This window comes from Zootermopsis nevadensis, unplaced genomic scaffold, assembly GCF_977971745.1.
Source record: "Zootermopsis nevadensis isolate Lab colony 2312 unplaced genomic scaffold, Znev_1.0 Znev_ptg000013l, whole genome shotgun sequence".
Lineage (NCBI taxonomy): Eukaryota > Metazoa > Arthropoda > Insecta > Blattodea > Termopsidae > Zootermopsis > Zootermopsis nevadensis.
This window is the reverse complement of record NW_028259145.1, coordinates 2,053,172-2,077,359: the sequence shown is the minus strand read 5'-3', so window position 1 is coordinate 2,077,359 and position 24,188 is coordinate 2,053,172. Positions and strand designations below refer to the sequence as shown.

The window sequence follows — 24,188 nt, the reverse complement described above, 5'->3', positions numbered from 1 at the left end:
TAATCCAGTTATGCAGAGGGACACTGAATTTAATGGAACGAATCCATTTTCACTGTAAACGCAAGGCACGAATCAGACTTGCAAAGATTATGCAATAAGGACGACTGTCTCACCTGTTGGTACTGTTGTGTGAGGGCTTGTTTCTCAGTCACATGAGACTCAAGAGAGTGTTGCAGCCTGACAGCCATAGACTGAATCTCATTCTGCTTTGTCACTACGGTTTCCTCAAGCTGTCGGCAACTGTGAGTAAGACGTGATCGTTCTGAATTCAGCTCACTACGCAATTCCTTTAATTTGCTTTGGAGAGACTGCCCTGCTTCCTGTTCCTCCTGCAGAGCTTTCTCCTTTTCTGCCAATTGTTTCTTCAATTTCACTACTGGATCTTGACGGCCCTGGTATATACGACACACAGAAAGGTTACCACAGCTCGTCAAGAGGTACCCGATTCAAATCTTGGCTAAGACTATCAGTCTTACAAAATTAAAATGTCATTGTGTCAAACTAGATTTCAATTTCAGTTAGGAAGTATTTAAGGGATTTAAATATCTTATAATAATCACTTATATAAAAAAATTTTAATATCAAGACGTCGTGATGGAGTTAGATCCCTGCCTTGAAGTAATCAGTTTAAGCAATATGTGAGGTAGCTACTAAGTAGTCTAATTTCAATGAGATACAAATATTTAAATCTGGAATACATTATGCACATTATATATAACATAAATGTTACCACATGTATCATATGTAATAAATAATGTAAAAAATCAGAGGTAATGAAATATACACATTTCTACGCTGACTACAAATGACAAAAAAATTATGGATAATGTTCACCAAAAATCCTATGGTTGAAAGGACATGCTTGTTTCTTCATTATCTTATATAGCGAGTGTAACAAACTGTGATCTCTACTAGCAATTTATGAACCAGCACAATGGTTTTCAGATTACGACTGCTGTTATGAATTTCTAAAGTAACTACCTCACATAGAAATAAAACACACAAGTGATTTGATGAAAGATTGTCGGATTACGAGCCGTGTCAGGTGGCTGAATGATGAATAAATCATATCTTCTGCCAACGTTTCAAGAACAATCTCTGCTCTCATCCTCAGGGCTGCGCTCGCTGATGGGAAACCCATAAGCGAGCACACAACAAAGATCAGATTTGTTACCCAGCAGTAATGAGGATGACAGCAGAGATTGTTCTCGAAATGTTGGCAGAAGATATGGTTTATTCACTGTTCCGCCACTTGGTGCGGCTCGTAACCCGAGAACCTCCCATCAACTTCAGTCACCATGAAAGCTTCACTTTACACAGACAAGTGATTTGTTTGATTACTGCAAGCTCATACAACATACTTGGAAGTAATTAGGGTTTATTTTAAATATATTACCACACAGTGACACAATTTTAAGAACTCCCACTTGGCAATCATTGTGTGATATTTGTATACATAAAATACAGCTTGCAGTTTATTTAGTTTCCAATGTATTACGAAGGCCATGGATAGCTGCAGGAATATAAATGTATCGAGTTAAAAGTACAATCATCTTCTGCTAACAGAGATGCTAAGAAAAAACATGTAATGGAAGTACACAAAGTTGTCAGCTGTGGAGCAAATATGGTACAGTAAAACCTCACTGATTTCGATCCCATTACACTTAACACTTCAAAATCCTGTCATTACTAGCTAAGTTACTATCACATGGCCCTCTGAAAACTCAGTTATTTGTTAAATTCTGTATAGTGATGATTTCTCACTGCTGTCATGTTGAAATAATTTGTCAGAGACCCTGGTTAGCAAAATACAATTAAGAAACAAGCATAAATGTTTCTACTTTTGTAGATAATTCTAATTTTGATGATTAACAGAAAACCCCCAACAAACTTTTTTGAGGTCAGATGCAGCTTAGATTTAATTAGCATCTTGCATTGTCATGACCTCTGAAGTTGTAAAGCAGCTATATTATGAAAATTTGGATATCTAAGACAAGGCTGTGAAACATATGGCTCACTGGCCACATGTGGCTACCAGATCAAAGTTTTCTTGGCATGCAAGCACATATCAGTTTTCTTTAAAATAGGCTCGTGTCAAAAACTAAACTGATATATGAAATCACGACCTTTCAGATATGAAGGAGGAGCGTTTGCTTACACTGACTTTATTTTCTGATGTCAAGTACTTAACTGTTAATAATTCTTTCCAGGTTATTGCCTAATCCAGACTAGCCTCCCCCCGCTTTAGTCAAGACCAGTGACGTTTTACTGCATTTATGACACACAAAATCCACTGACCTCAATCCATTCGGAGCTGCCCACGGCAGAACCCTGTTGTTTATTGAGCAGAAGATCAATCAGGATTTGAATCTCAGACCGAGAAAGCTCAGCCTTACGAACCAAAGGCACCAAAAGACTGACGTTTACGCCCTCACGATCTCCACCTGCAACTCACAAATGTATCTCAGTAAGTAAGACTTGAGGTTCTCACAGCGGTGAGTATGAAGATATCCGTCTTCTGGGTTATTGCGCTGTGTAGTCTGGTCGATGTTAACCGACGTTTCAGAGGTCATACTGCCTCCGTCATCAGGGCGATCATCGCCCTGATGACGGAGGCAGTATGACCTCTGAAACGTTGGTTAACATCGACCAGACTACACAGCGCAACAACCCAGAAGACAGAAATCTTCATACTCATCGCCCTGATGACGGAGGCAGTATGACCTCTGAAACGTTGGTTAACATCGACCATACTACACAGCGCAACAACCCAGAAGACAGAAATCTTCATACTCATCGCCCTGATGACGGAGGCAGTATGACCTCTGAAACGTTGGTTAACATCGACCAGACTACACAGCGCAATAACCCAGAAGACGGATATCTTCGTATCTCAGTAAATTATTAATGCAAGGAAGCATGACACACAAATTATTGACTTAGTTCATAAATATCAGTTTGGTGAATCACAATGACCCTTCTGAAGCTAGATGATATTCATAACATGACGTTAATGAAGACTAAGGAGAAAAAACAACAAATAGTAATGGCAAAATACTAACTTCCTATTGGGCAGCGGACATCTCTATATCTTACAGCAATACAACAGACAGTCCTGAAATAGGCCTTAACATTGATGCAGTTCAAGTGTCTACGTCCTGAGGTAGTGACTGACATTCAGTTCTGGTAAGTGGAAATCAGAATTTAACAAGGTACTTAATATAACTATGAGCTCATTGTGAAGTAGGTTCTCCGCTTATTTTAATATCCAATCCATACACACCAAGAATTAAGTAATCTGAGGATTCATGGTGCAATACAGGAAAAATTAAATTTTAAAGCTCAATACAAATACCACTTATGCATCTTCATTTCATTAGAAGAAAGACCAATTTAAAATTCCTGCAAGAATTCCATGACCAATTATCAATACCCCCAAAATTCATGTTCCTTGATTCCTAAATATCACATGTAAGACATTTAACTTTAATAAAATGCATATGAGATTTGAGCATGGAAAGTTTTTGACTCTGTGGGTCACATACACCAGATGTAAATATCATATAATAAAGGTTAAAATTTCATTCTGCCGGTCACAGTGGCCACGTGGTCTGAGGCGTCAGCCTTGAGTGCTTAGACACTAGGATCAAGGGCTCGAATCCCACTCAAGGCATGGATGTCTGTCCACGTCTTTCTGTGTTATGCTGTTCTCTGTACAGGTAGAGGCCTTGCGACGAGCCGATCACTCGACAAAGGAGTCCTACAGAATGTCTAATAGTCTAAGTGAAAAAGCAAACCTTGACAGCTGCAGAGCAGGTAGAAGAGGGTCGAGTAGGAAAGAAAGTATAAAATTTAATTCCATGTTTATTTTCATAATCTACTTTAAATTACAACACAATGGAACGGCAAGCTCGGAGTCAAACACAGCAAAGTAAAAACATAAAAGTTTAAATCTAATTAATGATTCACAATTAAAAGGCAGACATAGATAAATAATTCTTGTGTCCTGAATTTAAAATACACAACATATAAACTTTTGTAATTTAAAATTAAGTCCACCTTCACTCACTGCTGTTTGAAAACAGAGGCTTAATAGAACTTGAATTAAAAGAGTGGGAGACGTACAAGCAGGGAAGAACAATTGCAGTGTACGAGGGTCGCTCATTAAGTAATGCCCCACATTTTTTTTCTCAGCCAATAATGAAGATAGAAAAGTGTACTTTTACATGCTTGAGATTTGATGTTTCCCGCGTTCGTGTACGGAGTTTCAAATGATTCCAACCGATAGCGGAGCTGTAGTGAACTGTTAAAATGGCGTCTGTGAACGACTCTCGTTACAAGCAACGAGCTGTAATTGAATTCCTTGTTGCTGAAAAAGAAACGGTGGTGAACATTCATAAACGTTTGTGTGCTGTGTATGGAAGCTGTGCAGTCGATAGGAGCACCGTTGGTCGCTGGGCTAAGAGAGTTAAAGCTTCAGGAAGTGAAGAAACCGAGCTCCGTGATCTGCCGCGCTCTGGGCGTCCTGCCACAGCCACCACTCCAGACATGTTGAACCGCGCGGATGCCATTATTCGTGAGGATCGGCGCATCACAACTCGACAATTGGCCCAACAGCTTTCAGTCAGCAATGGAAGTGTGATTGCAATTATCCAGGCTCTCGCATATTCGAAGGTGTGCGCAAGATGGGTTCCACGAAGTCTCACAGCAGACCACAGGATTCAAAGGAAAACGATTTCTTCTGAATTGTTGGAGCGTTTTGATGCTGAGGGAGAGGTCTTTCTGTCCCGGATCATTACAGGTGACGAAACCTGGATACACCACTTTGAGCCAGAGACAAAAAGGCAGTCAATGGAGTGGCATCATCCTCAATCACCGAGAAAGAAGAAATTCAAGTCAACTCCCTCCGCCGGAAAAGTCATGATGACTGTCTTTTGGGACAGTGATGGGGTCATTCTTGTGGATGTGATGCCAAGAGGTGCGACCATCAATTCAGACGCGTACATCAGGACCCTGAAAACCCTCAAGAAGCGTTTTCGACGGGTTCGGCCTCACAAGCATCCAGCAGAAATTTTGCTCCTGCACGACAATGCACGCCCTCACACAAGTCTGAGAACCCGGGAAGAAATCACCAAATTTGGTTGAACGGTGCTGCCCCATCCACCCTCCGACTCCATCTCTTTGGGCCACTTAAAGATGCTATCCGCGGAACAAGATTTGAAGATGACGAGAGCGTGATTCAAGCAGTGAGGACATGGCTACGTGCACAGGACAAGAGCTGGTACCGGCAAGGCATGCATGCACTTGTTCCACGCTGGCGTAAAACCGTACAAGTTGATGGGGACTATGTGGAAAAATAGTATGTGTAAAGGAAACATTGATTTATATTGTCACTAAATTTGAGCCATCTTGAATAAATATGTTCTGAGGAAAAAAATGTGGGGCATTACTTAATGAGCGACCCTCGTACAATAACACGTAACAAATTATAAAAAGCCAACTACAAAACCCAACAGAAGGAATAAGGCATAGATACATATGATGTCGTTTATAGTCTCTGAAAAATTAGAGTGAGAGCCGAACAATTAACTGCATGTAAGTACCAGTCATAAAGGACATTTATCATTTCCTGTTACTCATCTCTTTTAATAGATCGTATCTAGCAAGTTGCATGCTGGTTCTTTGTTTAGCATTTCAAAGCAACTTGTACTTTTATGAAACTCCATGATTGAACTTTAATCCTATGACAGAACAATTCTCCCGCTGCTTCACGACAAAACAAAGTCCTCGGAATACCTTTTGGGTCGGGTCTAGTTTATTCATTTCTGAGAGTTCTATAATTATATGAATTACAGAACAACTCATCTAATTATGAATCTGTGTCTGAAATACAAAAGTATGGGTCGCTCAAAGCTTACATTATCCACTGGATGATATTTCACTCAAAGAAATTTTTATGAAGTCCTGAAAAAAGAAAAGCTCATAAGTCCGTGCAGGGCATAAAATGTTTCATCTCATTAAAATTTATTAGTGTTGTCAGCAAATATTTGAATAAACTGTATATAATTAGATTTTCCAAAAAAAATTGAGATATTCAAGTAAAGTATCAGTCCTAAATGAACAAAAATAACCTCTCCTATTGTCACTAAATATTAATGTCTCAAAATTTAATCAGACAGACAGACAGACAAAGAAGTCCTCACTTTCTGGACACAAATGATGACATCACAGTACTGCAAATTAAGTTCATTTTTTCATATTACATATAGACCATAAGTCTGAAAACCACGTGCCCTCACATTTGTAATTCCGCGTGTCTCTCTCGCAGAGTTTATATTTTTAAGTTTCATTTGGTTTCCAGCACACATTTCCCTAAAAATCATTAAAATAAATATACCTTTGACGCTGATGTGTGCTTTCTCGAGGCAATAACTGTGCTGTTAAATATTCAGATGAAGTACGAACCATGTCCACGCAAGTGACCACTAATCTCTGTCTTGAACCAAATTATTCAAGTCTACACCATAGTCCTTTAAGATACATTTTAATATCATCGTCCTACTTGTGAATCGCCTTCCCTTCAAGCATTCCGAACAAAATTCATGCTACGCTGTTCGAGTATAAAGGTCAACAACATCATGCCGGGATGACCTTGGTTACTATGGGGCGATTTCTGGATCCTTGCGTTACAGCATTAGATTCTCTCACGCTCCAGTAACTGGACACGGAAAGAATGTGGAAAATCTGCTGACATCGAAGACACGTATTTCCGTTTACTAAGCATAATAAGTATTAACTACAGCAAATAAATGTTTTCATGCGAACACTTATTGACGCAATATTTGCCTTGTGTCTGGGTTGAACCGGTTGTGAAGGTCAGAGCAGTAACCCACCACGTAGCGGAGAAAATGATGGCGAATGAACAACGGGCAACGAACGAACCAACCGAAGTGGAAACGAGACACGAGACGAAACACGTGGGCCACGTCACACCCTCGCGTCGTCCCAATAGTTGTTTCCAACAAAATAAGTTATCAACATGTGATACAAATTTTAATAAAATTATGATGAAGTTCCCTCTGAAGGGCTGTGTTTAGGTCACCAAGAAATTATTCTTAGGTATAGAAGCGATATCCTAGTTATCAATGAAAGAAGTAGCGATTCAACAACACATTTTTTTGCAAAATCAGGTACTGAACAAAGGCGACGAACTTAATTTTAAGACGGAAACTGGCTAATACGACAAACAAGGTAAAACAAGTGACTCAAATGTCTCTGTGCATGAAGTCATGTGTGACACATAACTCACGTGCGCTACGTATATGACGTGTGTGCACAGGGACTATTGAATCATATGTGTCATCGACAAGTTATTACCACAAGTTCCACATACAACATTTTTCAAACGATAAGCCTATTTCTGGCTGAATAACGACAAAACACTCTAACCATCTGATTCGGCGTATAGGAATTTTCCGTTATACTTATGGTTTTTGAATTTAAAACATATTATTCCAGTAAGAGGTACAAAAGAATGTCATATTCCAATCCTCATGTCGGTAAAACAGAATTCGTTTTGAAGCTACGTCAGAAAATTAAAAAAATATATATATATATATATATATTCATACGCGAGAAACACAGGTAACATTTATGTAAAGTACGACACAAATTCATTTTAATGAACAGAGACGAATATACTTTCAAATGGCACTGTTCTGTCGGCTCAGAAACATTCAAACGCACAACTGTCATGCGTCCGTCTTTATTTTCAAATACGAGGAACAAGAAATCCATTCCCATGACGTCAAATGGGATTTCAATTAAGATTCCGTTAGGCGAGCAACGACTGATCTATAAAACAGGCAAATAAAACAAATGTGAAGCTGTGGGCGTTAAAAACTCATGAATCTCGTTCTTTCTCGCTACAGGTTATTAAACTTCGTCCATTGGAGCCAACTGTTGCTTACTACGAGGTGTGATAATTAAATAACGGGACTGATCTTTCTGTGCGACAACTAGCGACACCGATGAGCTAGCGGGTGTTGATTACAACTCTGCAACAGTTGGCATCCATTATGTTTCGGATTTGCAGTACGTGTATTAATGACGCAGCGTTTTTATATAAAATGAGGGCAGACATTTCCTCGACAAGTGAATTTTACGTCATGTCAATTCGCTTTCTCACATAGCACATTCATTAACGCGAATTTTGACCAAAAGAATAACATCCAGTTTTAAAACACCAAATGCATTCCGTGTAAGTTTTTCATGAAACCAAAACTCAAAATCCGCTTGAAAATATTTAATTTTTAATAACATTAGGACATTCAGAACAATGTGACGACCCCATGATAATAATTTCCAAAGTTACCACGCCACGAAAGAATATATGTTTCAGTCCGGTTATTTAATTTTCACACCTTGGAGTTGCATGTACTGGTGGAAGAACGCGTGGCCTCTAGTCATTTGTTACACAAGGTCGTACTGAAGTTTTCACAAGAATTTGAATGCATAAACAAGTTTTTGATGTTTTTTCTGAAGTTCGTAAAAATCGGAACCACGTCCACTTTTACGCTGAACCCTTATATTCCATCCACGACATTTTATAACTCTCTTCACAAACGTGGTTCTTCCAGAAATAGGTTATGTTATGACAGTTTTTGTTTGTGGATTTCTAAATTTGATTCCGTATCGAATTTTCTTCGGAATTTAATAATATCGAAAACAGAGTTGATTTTTACATTCTGATTAGTATTCCGTGTTATCCGACCCAACTTCGGTCCCGTTTAGGTCGGATAATCGGGATTCTTACTGTATGTTCACTGGATCGTGAGTCACGGATGGATGAAAGGAACGTGGCTCATCGATCACGAATTTGCGTGGAATGATCAAGATCTCTTGTCCGGAGAGCATTACACATATTGCTCTGAAGCTTGCAGAATCGGACATCCGAACCATTTTTATGGTTTTAAAATACCCGTTACAGAATAACTACCGTACGTCTACACAAAAATCAGGAAAACTGGTAGTTTACAATTTTTTTTCTGTAAATGATATACATCACACATCAATTTTAGCCCTCATTATTTAGAAGAATCAAGTTCTCGTAAATAATTTACAAATAAAATAAGCCAGCTTCAACCACATTTAAATTAAAACACAAATATATTTTACCATCTATACGAAAAATATGGACGTCAACTACAGCATATATAACGAAATAGAGTAGTTAAAACATGGAGGAAATCAGACTGAAAATACAGTTGTCATGAAACTCGATTCCGATTGGTCGACGACCTAGACGTAAGCTACACGTATAATCTACTACCCACAAAGCACAGTCCTTGCTGATGCATACAACAATGGTCTAAGTTCATTATTATTTCAGACACAAACCGGTGCTCAACCAGAATTCAACTGAAATAATTGGCGAATAACAAGTCTTATTTAAATCCCTGAGAGGTCACCCATAACACAAAATGTACCTGAAATCTATCGATATTTTGGAAGCTAAAACAGAACGACCGGCTGACGATACCTCTCCTTTGCATTTTTGCAAATAACGCATGACAAAATAACCAACATAACCTAGAAATTACATTACTGGCAAGTTCTTTATTATCCATCCTGTCTAACGTATTTTAAATAGCAACTACTCTACACACGACGAAACTGGGGTACTTGTATTGTGATCCAAAGCACATACAGAATTATTTAAATGTTAATTTAATACGGACAAAAATTTACATTTGAACCGTAATTCTCTACTTGCAAAATATAACTGTGTAACGGTCACTGCTTTGCGTCACTCGTGAAGGAAATGGCTTCAATTTATTCTCTCAATTCAGCCGTGGGAAAAAAAAGCATAATTATGAGAGAAACTTAACTCGTCCTTTGTTTACATGTCTCAGATTTCTAAAGTCTGTTTTAATGTCATTTCAAATGCACGACATTCTAATTACTGAATGATAAGTTAATACACTCATAATTTGAAGCTTTCACGACTACTAGCTCTTAAAATCTTCTGTGGCCATCAGCCGTATCATACACGTGACTGTCTGGACACATAGTTACATCAGAGCCCTGTAGATGGGGACAGAGACTGACCCTGAAACGTCTGTTATATGTAACCAACAGACACGGACGACAGCCCGAGAAGATTTTACTAAATATCTTTAGAAGCCACAATCGCTTTCTTCTCCTCTCACTCGCGATTATCATTCGACCTAATTAACTTCAGCGAATCTTAACTATACATAACTAATTACAAGTCTAACTCCTTTATTCTGGGTCAGAGAAGAAACCTAACTGCAGTGGTTACGTACAGAATCGTCTAGCCTATCGCACACTTAGAGGGCGGTGGAAGATTAGTTTGTGGTCTTATGGGATATTCGTGTTTCTGAAGAAGACAATTCAACTCTGAAAGGTTTCAGATATGACTTCGGTACCTGACATAAAATTGATAAAGACCTTTCGAGTTATTTTATCTTTACTGTGGAGATATGTGGCTTGTAGTATTAAATACAAGATAATGCCATGAATTTCTTTGAAAAAATTCTACATTTTATTAATCTATAACTCTGCAATGCGGATAACGCAAAATGTAACACGTCCCAAAGCAGAACAATCTCAAGTCTGGGATCATACTGATATCGTGGTAGTTAAAACTACTTTCGACTCATACCAAAAGCCAGTCGACAATGCAACCATGAACATCGTTACGCTAAGCCAATCATGTCGAACCACGTTTCACAGCAGGAATGTACGCCATCATCCTTTACCCTTTCTACAAAACAAAATGCCTGCTTCTAAGAGAAAGTATCTTTAATGACGGAAAATTACGAGCATTATTAACGCCTTCTCGTCCGTGGTGAGTGATGTCCTAGGTTCAAAGTACACAGACAAACGGAATAAACCAAATCAAAATTAAATAAAGAAACGTGAATTCCCGGAGATAACTTCAAGAATTTGCATTCTAATAACGTAGAAAGTCTTCCAGTACACTGACCCTAACTATTTTAAATACGCAATTCCTTAACATTCTATCCACTGTAAAATATAACAATTTTAAGAACCAGCGATAATTATGTGTACCACCTGCTTTAATATTCAGTAAATGCATTTTAACCACGGAGGTCTAGCGGTTAGAACGCTGGCCTTGTAATCCTGGGGGTCTCGGGTTCGATTCCCGGCGGTGCCCGAATTTATAACTTGTGTTGGGCAAGGCCGTGGTCTAGGCAACACGGAGTTTTCCTCCGTGGCATCCCAACAATTACTCCATTCACACACAGAAGAAGGCAATGGCAAACCACTTCTGGATCATCTGCCAAGAACGTATATGAACAGGTCCCAGTCCGAGAAAAGGATGGAAGGATCCTGTTCATATGGACCTGTCGTCAGACAGAACACTAAATAAATAATAAAAATGCATTTTATATTAATGAGTTTCAGTTTAAACACGGATTATTTCCCTAAATTTCATTAACTAATGATCTTTGTAACGGAGAAGTGTTGTGTTTTCTCTGAGGTACGACTAAACTGTTTAATATTATTTTGACAAACTTCAAATTAATGTTTCTAGGAATGTCTGTAGTGCCCAGTTCTGCAAACGAAAAAGAAATACATTCCCTTACAAAGCAATACGTTAGACGTCACGGATTACTATTATGTACCATGATTCTGAAATAACGAACATTTAGAACTCGTCGAACGTGGCAGCGGTCAACAGTAAGACGTCGTGTTTTCTGCTACAGATTAACTATTTTTCATCACGCAGGAAGATATAATATTACAAAAACTTCACGTGGGTTGCAGGTTAGAAACTTCAGATCACGTCTAATAAGACAACAGCGCTACGTGCGGAAATTCAGTGTATTATGGATTTCACGTCTAGTAAGACAACAGCGCTACGTGCGGAAATTCAGTGTATTATGGATTACTTTACTACCCAGTACAATAACGTTAAATTTTATTTTCCGTAATACCAGCCCTGAACTTTAATCCATTCCAACTATTACAGAAACTGAATGCTTAAAACATCTGAACAGATCTTCCCACTAATAAAAACTAGTTGACACGTTCCTAAAACTGTTTTTAATGGCAAAGCTTTCTGAAAATGTCATTAACAAAGTATGAGAAGAGATATTAAAATAATTTCAGCGGGGTGAAGTATACAGCTGTGAAAACGGAAAATTACTGCGTTATTCTGAGGTGAGTGGACAGCTTCATGCTTCCTGGGAAGCCAACTCGTGTGTCAACTGGACAGGAGAACAGAGTTGCTCGCTGAGCAGTTCTGAACGTGGAGGAACACGAAACTCCTAATGCAAATGTCTCCCGTCTGTACAATACAGTCGTGAACACGTCCCAATCACAGTATGACTTTTACTAAATGATCTAATTACAAATTTCTGGTTTTGTTTCTTGTTTGCATCCTTGAGTACCAGTTCTGTTGGACGTAAACACTCGTGCGGGATGTTGACTTTTAACCTTGACAGCTCGGGGTTAGGACGTTCACCTTTTTTAAAACTCCCCGAAGGTATTTTAAGTCGGCAAAGCCGTCCTTAGCGTATTTTGTACTCTGGCGCCACAGAACTCTGTTTCCAGGTTGTTCTAACCTTAAACTCAAGAGGTTAATCAACCCACGAGTATACAATTGCCTGATTCGAATAGCGAAACTGTAATAAGGATCTGTAATTATTATCAAAACGTAAGGAAATTCAACTTCTTCTAATACAAAACTCGTACTAAACAATAAAAAATACCAATTTATAAAACACGATTTAAGAACAATTTACTTCATTCAATACGCAAAAATTTATCTTAAATACTTCAGCAGGTTTTAATCCTACACCAAAGCAACCTGATATCCATCCGTTCATAGCACGTTCTGTAGCTTCCAAATTATTCCAAATTTGAATTCAAAACAAAGACATGCAACATTTTTCTAACCGTTTCACATGTGTTACGTATCCGGTTCAAACCTCTGCCGGTGTCATATATCCCGGTTGAATTTTTCGAGGAGCTATGACGACTTATAATTTCGTAATGGTGAGTTCAGTATCGCTGGAATACGTCGCCTTCACACTCAGGATGTCTAGCCGTCATAAAACATACTGGGGTCTCGAGTTCGATTCCCGGCGGTGCCCGAATTTATAACTTGTGTTGGGCAAGGCCGTGGTCTAGGCAACACGGAGTTTTCCTCCGTGGCATCCCAACAATTACTCCATTCACACACAGAAGAAGGCAATGGCAAACCACTTCTGGATCATCTGCCAAGAACGTATATGAACGGGTCCCAGTCCGAGAAAAGGATGGAAGGATCCTGTTCATATGGACCTGTCGTCAGACAGAACACTAAATAATAATAATAAGATGAGGTGGTCTAGCGGTTAGAACGCTGGCCTTGTAATCCTGGGGGTCTCGGGTTCGAATTTATAACTTGTGTTGGGCAAGGCCGTGGTCTAGGCAACACGGAGTTTTCCTCCGGGGTTTTCCCCGGTTTCTCCGTGGCATCCCAACAATTACTCAACTTTCATCATCATAACTCTATAAACACCACGTTCATTTTCGACGCCATGTCAATCTCAAACCTGAGCCCTAAGCGAGGTTTCACTGCTAAATGACTCAGTCGTAACATGAACACACATTTATATGCCAAGACCCCCACTCTGTAAAAAACCCTGTAATTAGAGATAAAGGTTCAGAGTAAAGAACGTGTATTCTTTTCGGAAGGAAATAATTTCGGGGAACGTGTTTCGTTTACCTCAATGTAGCAGATAAACTAAGTAACTCAAAGTTATCTAGAAACTCGTCTTTTACAAAAAAAAAAAACCCCGTGTTTATACGTTCATCACAGGTCCCCGAATCCAATCCACACCATATTCCTTCAGGACTCTCAGACTCTTTACATTTCAATTTCCAAGAGACATTTCGTAACATGAAGTTGTCAGCCCTGCCCAACCTCCCAGGACATAGAACAACCCTTGTCAGCCGTCCCGCGACTGTTATATTCGATATACGATCACCGTCCCCTCAAAATCACTATATCCAATCCTTATTAATTAAAAATATGACAGAATGATATTAAAATTACGCAAGAACGAGTTTCCTGTAATGTTAAAAAAAATCATCCACATGTCAGTCTTAAGACATTACGGCACTTTAGACGGAAAACGGAATTTGTACGTCACGTTGGACTTCAATTTGAACTTTCGCAACTCAGAATGCTTACATTTTAAATCCTTATTTGTTTGCACTCAACTTCTAATCCGTCGGATTATCACAAAGTGATTAGTGTTCTGCTGTCGTGGACTCTTTTAAGATCGGGGGACCCTTTTAAAAGGTTATCGGATTTTGCAATATCTTGACATTGAAATAAAACCCGCTATCGTCTGACAAATAAAAATAGACAAGCCTGACACATTTATAGTGCTCTTTCAACGCCATTCCTTGCACGGAGTGACAAAATATAAACACGTAATGAGAAATGTCGGCTCATGTTTTACCTTCGAAACTAATAGACGGATTTCAATCATATCAAAGATACATATTTAAAGTTGTAGGGAAACCGTAATGTTGCTTTCGGAAGTCTCGTCTGCAACGACAGACTCACTTTGAAACATACGAGGACCGCCTTTTTCCCCACTTAATCATACCCGAAAATGTTCTTTCTTCAGCGTCATTAAGCTAAGAACTACCAATTTTATTTATTTAGTGTTCTGTCTGATGGCAGGTCCATATGAACAGGATCCTTCCATCCTTTTCTCGGACTGGGACCTGTTCATATACGTTCTTGGCAGATGATCCAGAAGTGGTTTGCCATTGCCTTCTTCTGTGTGTGAATGGAGTAATTGTTGGGATGCCACGGAGGAAAACTCCGTGTTGCCTAGACCACGGCCTTGCCCAACACAAGTTATAAATTCGGGCACCGCCGGGAATCGAACCCGAGACCCCGGGATTACAAGGCCAGCGTTCTAACCGCTAGACCACCTCATCTTATTATTTTTTTTTAGTGTTCTGTCTGACGACAGGTCCATATGAACAGGATCCTTCCATCCTTTTCTCTTCTCGGACTGGGACCTGTTCATATACGTTCTTGGCAGATGATCCAGAAGTGGTTTGCCATTGCCTTCTTCTGTGTGTGAATGGAGTAATTGTTGGGATGCCACGGAGGAAAACTCCGTGTTGCCTAGACCACGGCCTTGCCCAACACAAGTTATAAATTCGGGCACCGCCGGGAATCGAACCCGAGACCCCAGGATTACAGGTTGTGGTGCGATACTTTCAAGTTGACGACGGGAAATTAAAAAAAAAACACTTCATTTTACACATGACGCATTATATTAAAATATAACTCCCACGTAGTATGACACCTTCCATAAACTGTATAAAGCTACATACAATTTGATTCAAATATAATTTACAATTCTGTCTCCTCTGTACATTTACATCAAGACACGTAACACCTTCCATGGTTTTGACGACTTATCTCGCTTTGAAACAAAGTTTCCCTGAAACAGAATTAATGGGACCTCAGAACAAGTGACTCGAAGGAGAAAAGTTAATTGTGAGAAGCTTACAGTCGCTCACCCTGGTCAAGAAATTGTCCGCCTTTTATAAAACACCAAGGATCAACACTTTCCGCAACACAAGCGCCATGTTGGACAAATTATAAACTATTTTAATTGGTGGTTCATAAATCGTGGTAACGCGTTTGAACAAGAGTTTCATAATTAGAATACGTCAAAAGGTAATTAGGATTATCAGGAGAATCGAGAAATGCTATCAATAAATATTTTTAATACGAGTTACGAGACTTTTGGATGATCCCGTACAAAGTCCGTCCCTATTTTAAGGCATCACATCTAACGTTTATATGAAAATACCAAGGGGGAGTCGGGAGAAATTTTATTCAGGATTCCAACAGAATTTCTCTGACGAGTGATGACCTACAAAATACAGTTCGCTTTTGTCAGAAAAGCGAACTTTAGAAGTTGTAAATGAGAGTCGTAACAACCCAGAATACGACATTCCAACACCATGTTCATCTCTAAGCCATGTGAATTAGAAAATATGTATATTTCTGATCCTGGGGTCCCGGGTTCGATTCCCGGTGGTGCCCGAATTTATAACTTGTGTTGGGCAAGGCCGTGGTCCAGGTATCACTGAGTCGACTCTAGCCCCACTTGCAATACGGTATGGTAAAAGATTTTCAGAAAATACAAAACTCTCCAAGCAATTCTTTGTTCAGTGTAAAATAACATGGTGGCTTCATGAAACAAAATAAATTAGACCGACCAGAATTCAATCCCTTGACCCACTAGAAGAAGACATTAAGATGGCATGATTTGCTTCGGAAACAAAAGTTGTCTAAGATAAGCAACGTAATATTGTATCACTAATTCAAAATTTGCAAAGAATTGGAGTGTGTGAATTCCGATCCCGTCTTGTTATTCATTACGCTGGCTTTAAAAACAGAATGAAGGGCACATCTGGGGAAAAAACTAAGCTATATTACGTTCAAGACAAAGTCAATATTGATTCGAGTAAACACGGTTGGACGACAATGATTCCATCAATCTACTGATGTAGAAATACAGAATATCCCAAAAAATTCGTATTGTGGAATTGGTCCCAAATTTCATTCGGATACCAAAAAAAAAATGCTAATTTTAATTTTCGCCTAATTGCGACATGACGGGTTACGAATTTACACGATGGCTTCAGTTCATTTTAAGAGTTTCCATAAAAATGCTGATATTTCAGGGTCAAGTGTTTGTTGACTGCGTTATTACAGAACAAAGCAAACTGTTACTCAGTGCTTTTATTTTCTGTTTTGAGTGCATTATTTCAATATGAACTCCGTTCCTAGCTCGGTACATCCAGCATATAATTCAGCTACTGGCATGTGCACTCCAATGTCAAAGATAGCTATCAGAGCAAAGTTGCATTTTCTGTGACACTCCACGTGGCATAACCATCATATTTCTTTCCCTGGACACCCAACGAATATCCCGAACACGAAAGAGATAGTCTAAACGTGAATATATGGCGTGGGCTCAAGGCATGAGGTATACGAGTTGTATTTGGAAATGCACGACAATTATTAAGGCAGGGATCAGTTATACTGAATGGTATAATTTAGTAATGCTTGCTCGACTATTATCAGTTAATTTATCGGTTAAATTCACTGGTCGAAGATGAATACAGATATTGTAAATTTAATTACTGGAGTAAATTTTCTGTAGATTAATTTAGACAAATTCAGTAGATACCAAACACTTCGTGCTAGCAAAGAAGTTCAGCCATTAACACAATAAAGTTTACAAGTTTTACTTTGAAATTAATTCACTTAAATCACAAGGGTAGATTCATATGTACAAATCTAATCACATTATTTTCAAATTTAAATGAGAATTTAATACAATTTATTGGGGAAACTTTAAGTCGACCTCAAAAACTGCCAAAATGACAAATATGTGTTTCCCATTTTAAGGCTAAAAACTGCCACTTAAATGTAGCTCCAATGGCAAGCAGGCTGTCATTTAAGAAAGACTTCAAGAGATTAAAACCTTGTATTGTACAGTAAAAAAAATTAAAACTGTAGATAATTTATGTATATAAATGGAACACATATTTGGAGGTGAAAACACTTTTTTGAATGAAATACGGCAAAACTTGTAGTAAAAAAAAACATTCCTGCACTGTCTGCCCAACACGAGCATATGAGTACTTTTGATTGCATTTTGCTCAGTGACAGCAGTCTTTTGTTACTTCATGCAATATCAATCATTTGTATCGAGTTATTTTTTAACAGGAAGGTCACACACTGGAAACAAAAAGAATGCCACCCACCCAATCAGTAAAATTTCAGTAATGTAATACAGCTTACTACACTACACTCAGCTCAAACAATTATCTACACACATATCACCACCTGGACAACCCTGACTCAATACTATAAAAAGGTATTTATCCTAATCTCATTAAGTCTGCAACTGATATGCTCACAGAAGAACTTCAGAAGAATTGATCAAAGTGATAAAAGTAAGTACAAGGATTATATGAGAACAGCAAAAATTATCTTGTGACTACGTTACTCATTCCAGGAATCTCAAGTGATACCTGATAATAATTAGAATCTTATATTGAAGACCCATAACATAATGAAGAGCATGATAATGATGTCTTAGATAGGACACAATCAAATATCACCTCTTTTATCAACAGATTTCCTAAGAAACTGTGTGGGAAGAAATTATTACCAAAACAGTTTCAAATATTGTTTAGACTGACAGATGTTTGGCAACACGTACCCAATGAAATACCTAGCCTTTAAAAGTAGGGTACTTTATATAGGCAGTATAAAAGTAAAGTGTCCTGCTCCATGCCTAAGCAGGCACTTGGGGGAGCGGAGGTATAGCTCCTCTCTTCCTTGACCTCGGCGCCAGATGGGGGTGAGTGGTCGGCATCACGCCCCGGCCGTGCTTTACCCCTGGGAAAGGACCCTGGTACCCATTTGACAGGAGGCCGGTCTGGACGCAGAGGCTAGAGGAAAAATCGTCTGCCCCCGTCGGGGATCGAACCCTGATCGCCCAGCCCATAGCCAGTCACTATACTGACTGAGCTATCCCGGCTCATATACAGGCAGTGTAATCTTTTATAAACTTCAATAAACACGCACAAAGGAATGACCATAATACCGACAGGTAATTAATTCGTATCACATAGTAATACTGTCTTGTCAGTTTTTCTGCCTTCCATTAGTATGTAAGACCTTCAATATTAGGCTCTCTTTTCCATGCAAGAAGCCTCAGTACCATTTTGATGTTAGAGAACAAAACAATTCATCAACAGCATGGAAAGACATGCAAGAGGTTTAGGAATGTTCACATCCCTGCAAAATGCCTATTAAAGACACTTTGGTGATGAGATTAAATACAACTTGCAACACAGATAATATCACCTTTAACTGCATTACATTAGACCTAAAAAATTACTTAACACAATGGTCTCTTATCTAATTCACATTATCTGCAGCCCTATTAAACTATTAAAACATCTAGACTCCCCAAAAGTACACAACAGAAAAAAACAAATTGTTAGGTTAGGTTCACACTGTCATAAACTAACCAACAACCAAATCAACCATACGTTGGTGGGCCTAATAATACACTGGACAAACTTCTGAATTCAATGTACCTAAAACTGAGGGGGGGGGGGCACAAATCTGGATGCCACATGTCCGAGGCACCTGATCAAAAGAGCTAAGTGTAATAAATAGCATGTGTGTCTATAGCTCATATACAGTGGTTGAATGGTTAGTGCTGTCCCTTCATAGTCAGGTAGACCCCAGTTTAAAATTTTCCCCCAGAAACTGGCTATCCTGACTAATGCATTTTTAGGATTTTCCTCAGTCTCTACAAGCAAATAGTATTTTAAAATAGGTCATAACTGCTTCCTTCCATATCCTTTCCAACTAACTATTAATTTGGATCACTGCGCGGTCTGAGGCGTGGGCCTCGTGCCGCTTGGTCACTGGGAACGTGGGTTCGAATCCCACTCAAGCCATGGATGTTCGTCCGCGTTTTTCTGTGTTGTGCTGTCCTGTGTACAGGTAGAGGCCTTGCGACGGGCCGATCCCTCATCCAAGGAGTCCTACCAAAATGTCTATAGACCAAGGCCAACAAAAAAAAAAGTTGGGACCCGCAGTGCTCAGGCACTTGAAGAATGGGTCGTTCCCAGTATATATGTGTGTGTGTATATAAAATAAAAAAGCCGCCCTGATACACGCCTAAGCAGGCGCTTGGAGGGAGTGGAGGAATAGCTCCTACTCATTCTTGCTGCCTCCATCATCAGGGCGAAGATGGAGGCAGCAAGGACCACTGAAACGTCGGTAAACATCTACCAGACCACAAGGCACAACAACCCAGAGGACAGCCATCTTCAGACTCACCGCTGTGAAAACCCCAAATCCTACAAATCTACAATCATTTTAGGATGCATACAATTCATTTAACTTCTGAAGGTTGATTTTAATACGCTCCTAAAGAAAAACTGATGGAGTGTCAGCAGTGTATAAAAATCCTGACCAGTTTATCAACGCTGTATCACTTCACAGAACTCAATGGCATCACTAGGCAAGAGATATACCAGCAGCTGTACATTCAAGTAATTCTCATGCAGAATCAAAAAGTTGTACTCACTCATTTGTTGCAATGTTGCAAGTTCACTCCTCTTTTTTTTGTTGCGCTCCTTGGATGGTGGGGGAGGGGTAGCCTGTTCTTGTTGCACTGTTGTTGCTGCCAACTTTTCTGCCTTTTTATCGGCCTTAACAGTGGACTGCTTCGATGGTGCCTTCTCAGGGGCACTCGGAGGTCCCGCCACTGTTTCAACAAACGTTGTGTCCCCTCCTTTATCAATCAAATCACCTTTCTGAAATATAAAGAGTGCACTAGTTACAGCAACACATATTACAAGGAAGACAGCTCACAGATTAATAAGCTGTGGTAAGATTAACTCCATGTTCTGCCAAATTAGCATTCTGCTGTATACAGAGAAATCAAACAAAAATTAAAATAAGTAATACCAGAGTATAAAAGAAATGGTCGCTTTGAATTCATCTTGTTTTACTGAACATGGACAGGAATGGAGCAAAATTGGCATAACCATATCCAAAGGATGCACGAGGAAAGAATCCCGAAGGCGGTACTTCAATACAACCCACAAGGACGAAGAACTGTTAGCCGCCCATTAACAAGGTGGCAAGATTCGCTCTCCTGATGTGGAAACAGGCGCTATGGCCAAAATCCATGAAAGAAGGACAAGAATAGAGAAAGTAAAATTATTTTACCTGGTTCCATTCAGCACAAATGACAACACAATTACAATTAATCAGATTTTTAAACTAATGTTATATTTTTCTTGAAATTTCTTAATGTTATAACCATATATGAGATGCGGCTTGCACATTTTATGATACAAGAGCAAAATTCACATTGCTTTGGTGGTGCCAAGCATCAGAAAATCCAGTTCACCTGCAGATGGCGCCAATCAGACTTCATCTTTAATCCATTTCCAGAAATTACATTGCAATAAAACAACAGCTTAAACATAAAGAATGTCCATAAACTTATTCTAGCAATACAAAGCGACTACAAAGGCAATTTCTGAATATGATTTACTACATATAGAATGTCTTTTCACATTTGCAAATTGAAAACAAACAGCACCTAAGTGTGAACAGAAATGAACTCAGTTGTGAAAAGAAATACAATTTATAAAAATGTAAATTTCATGCAAAAAAATCAATAATTCAACTTTTTATGCAAACAAATTACTTTTAATATCAGATACAAACTTAAAATTTTTTCACGTGCTTGTGACTGAATTCTTCACAGCAATAAGTGCCCGAAATGAGACCATCATTGCAAACTAGAAGGTTCCACAGTGACACTATAACACATCCAAATGCTAAATTGTGCTTTAAATTATCCCCATCTATAAAAATGTCTCTAAATCGAAACATTCTATCACAGCTCAAAAATATCTCCAGCTATGAGTAGTTGCTCATTAGAGACTTGAAATTCAAACTGTATTGTTCAGTAAAACTGATGATAAGTTAATGATGAGCTAAAATTTTTACAGAATGGACTAATGTTTAAAGAATAATAACAATATATTTCTATAGACAGATGAGTATAGACAGACACACTTACACTTCCTTTTTGTTTTAGTAGCAGATCATCCTTTGGCTGTATCACCTCAAAGTGATTGGCTGGTACAGGTAGACTCTCAGCAACAAGGCTCTCTTCATCTTTATTTAATAAAATAGGTTTTACTTTTTCCTTTTTATTTTTCTTCTTGTCCCCCTGAAATACAAAACACCTAATGACAGGCATATAGCAACTATTCACAGAACCATTGAAGTCCCACTGTAGAGTGGCGACATGACATTACAATTATTTTTCTGTAAGATTTATAGGTACAGGCATACCTCGTTTAATTGTGCTTCACAGATATTGAGGTATTTACAAATTGAAGGTCTGTGGCAACCCTGTATCGAGCAAGTTTATCAGCGCCATTTTTCCAACAGCATGTGCTCACTTCGCGTCTGTGTGTCACATTTTGGAAATTCTCGCAATGTTCTCGCATTGTTTTTTCAGACATAAGGCTATTGCACACTTACTAGACTACAGTATAGTGTAAACATAACTTTTATATGCACTGGGAAACCAAAAAATGTGTGTGACTCGCTTTATTTTGGTGGTCTGGAACCGAACCCGCAATATCATACATCCTAACAGAGCTATACCGGATTGTTTCATTAGACCACAAATGATTTTTACCTGAAATGTTCTTCACAAAGTATTTTAACCTCAAATATACTTTGAAAATATGTGTAGTATGACAAATTAACACATAATTAGGAAAATTAAAAAAATCATTTTTGTAGTTCAGATATAAGTAGCAGCATGTGCTCACATCATGACAAAAAAACCCAAATGTTTGAGTTAAACAAGCCCTATCTCACTCCTACTCAGTAGAAGAATTTATAAATACATGTAAGTAACTATGGTGATGGTTTCTCATCATAATTATTTTGCTGTAATACTGTAGTTCCAAAAATCTGTAAATAGCTGTTATAACTATGCATTTATATTTGTACTAGAAACAGGTATGGTATTTGTGCTATGACCTGTTCTACATCCTTGGCTTAGGCCTATGAAGGAACTAAGGAATGTAAATAAATTCTATTCTATTCCTAGTCTTTCCTGAAGAAGTATTAATATAGCAGAATTAATAACTACATAAATACACATACTGAACTGATATCATTGCAAAAATGCTGTAATGATGGAATTACTTACACTGCTGAAAAGAGTCACAATATCCACATCATTCCTACAGCAGTATCCAACAAAACAAAACCTCAAAACCTACACATAACTACTACAGCGTTATTTTTGCTATTAGGATTAACTGCAAACTTCAGTATTTTTGTTGTGGACACAGACTATTCAATGTGCTATCTAAATCAACAAACGTCTGAAATTTATAGAAACCCCAGCAAATATAACTGGCCTTTGTCATCTGAAGCTCATCTAATTCAACTCTTAACGTCATGAGCAACAATTACAAAGTACCAACTACATTTGTGTGGTTGGTAAATTTCCATTTTAAGCAATACACTACAACATTAATTTGTAAATAGGTAGGCTACCTATGAATGGAAATTTCACTGCTAAATATATACCTGTGGTAGACGTTCGCTTACAACTTCTGCTTCTGGTTCATTGAAGTCCACATGGGTCTTTTCTTGCGAGGTTGGTTGAGTAGATGCAGATAAAACTGCTTCTGACTGTTTCTTTTCTTGTTCTGTTGGTTTCTCTTTCACCTTCTTGCCTGCTTTCTTTTGCTTCTTATCCTTGGTTTTGTCTTTACCACTACGACCTAAAAGTAAGTTCTCTGCTGGCATATTTCTTTGTTCTGCGATTGCTTCTTCATATGTCTTCTCTTTTATGCCAAACATTGAAACCACAAATATCACTACTACCGAGAGCACAAATACTCCAGCACAAACTAGGCCTGTTTGGACATCCATTTTTATACCGACACCTAAAATTATAAGACAACTAAGATCGTGTAAAATAAAGGAAGGAAAAAGTTTTAATGTCAACAGAACATTTATATTCACTGAATGAAATCACTTACACAGTAAATGTCACACTCTATCAAAAATGTCGGTATGTACTGAGATTACACTTTATTATGTCCTCAGACAAGCAATGATCACATCACAATACTGGGAAAGCTGTTACTTCCCAAGTGTTGAAGTTCCATCTCCAGATTTAATCTTCGTGGCAGATTATGTGGCAGCCGCCAACGCAAAATCGCAGGCCTCTTGACGTTACCCACGTTTCGGGAAAAAAACACAATCTACAACTCCTTCCGATCCACGTCTACGTCACCTATGATAATCAACTCCTAATTCAAAATTAAAAACACTCAAACAACACTACTTTAGTTTACAATTGTAGACTACTCAGCCGTCAGCACACCACGTCTTTCAACACTGATATTCCATACATCCAAAACAAGCATACGATGGATGTATGACCACGCCTATTACGAACAAAACCAGCACTGTGATTGGCACATGCCACGTTGTAAAACGTTTTTGGCAA

At 38.6% G+C, this 24,188-nt stretch overlaps 1 protein-coding gene across 5 annotated transcripts in view; it reads right to left on the bottom strand.

Moving 5' to 3' along the window:
- Positions 1 to 24,111, bottom strand: part of alt (SMC superfamily domain-containing protein aluminum tubes) — a 61,872-nt gene extending 37,761 nt beyond the window's left edge. For 2 of the 5 annotated variants that reach the window (XM_087348780.1, XM_087348782.1), the window contains exons 1-5: positions 23,258 to 24,109; positions 21,720 to 21,872; positions 20,208 to 20,436; positions 2,299 to 2,444; positions 114 to 392 (exon numbers count right to left, since the gene is read on the bottom strand). In XM_087348780.1, the coding sequence (XP_087204906.1) occupies positions 114 to 392; positions 2,299 to 2,444; positions 20,208 to 20,436; positions 21,720 to 21,872; positions 23,258 to 23,605 (1,155 nt within the window). In that variant the 5' untranslated portion in view covers positions 23,606 to 24,109. Of the gene's footprint in view, positions 1 to 113; positions 393 to 2,298; positions 2,445 to 20,207; positions 20,437 to 21,719; positions 21,873 to 23,257 lie in introns of all 5 variants that reach the window. The other 3 variants (XM_087348778.1, XM_087348779.1, XM_087348781.1) reach the window with 3 other exon arrangements.
- Between the last annotated feature and the right edge of the window lie 77 nt (positions 24,112 to 24,188).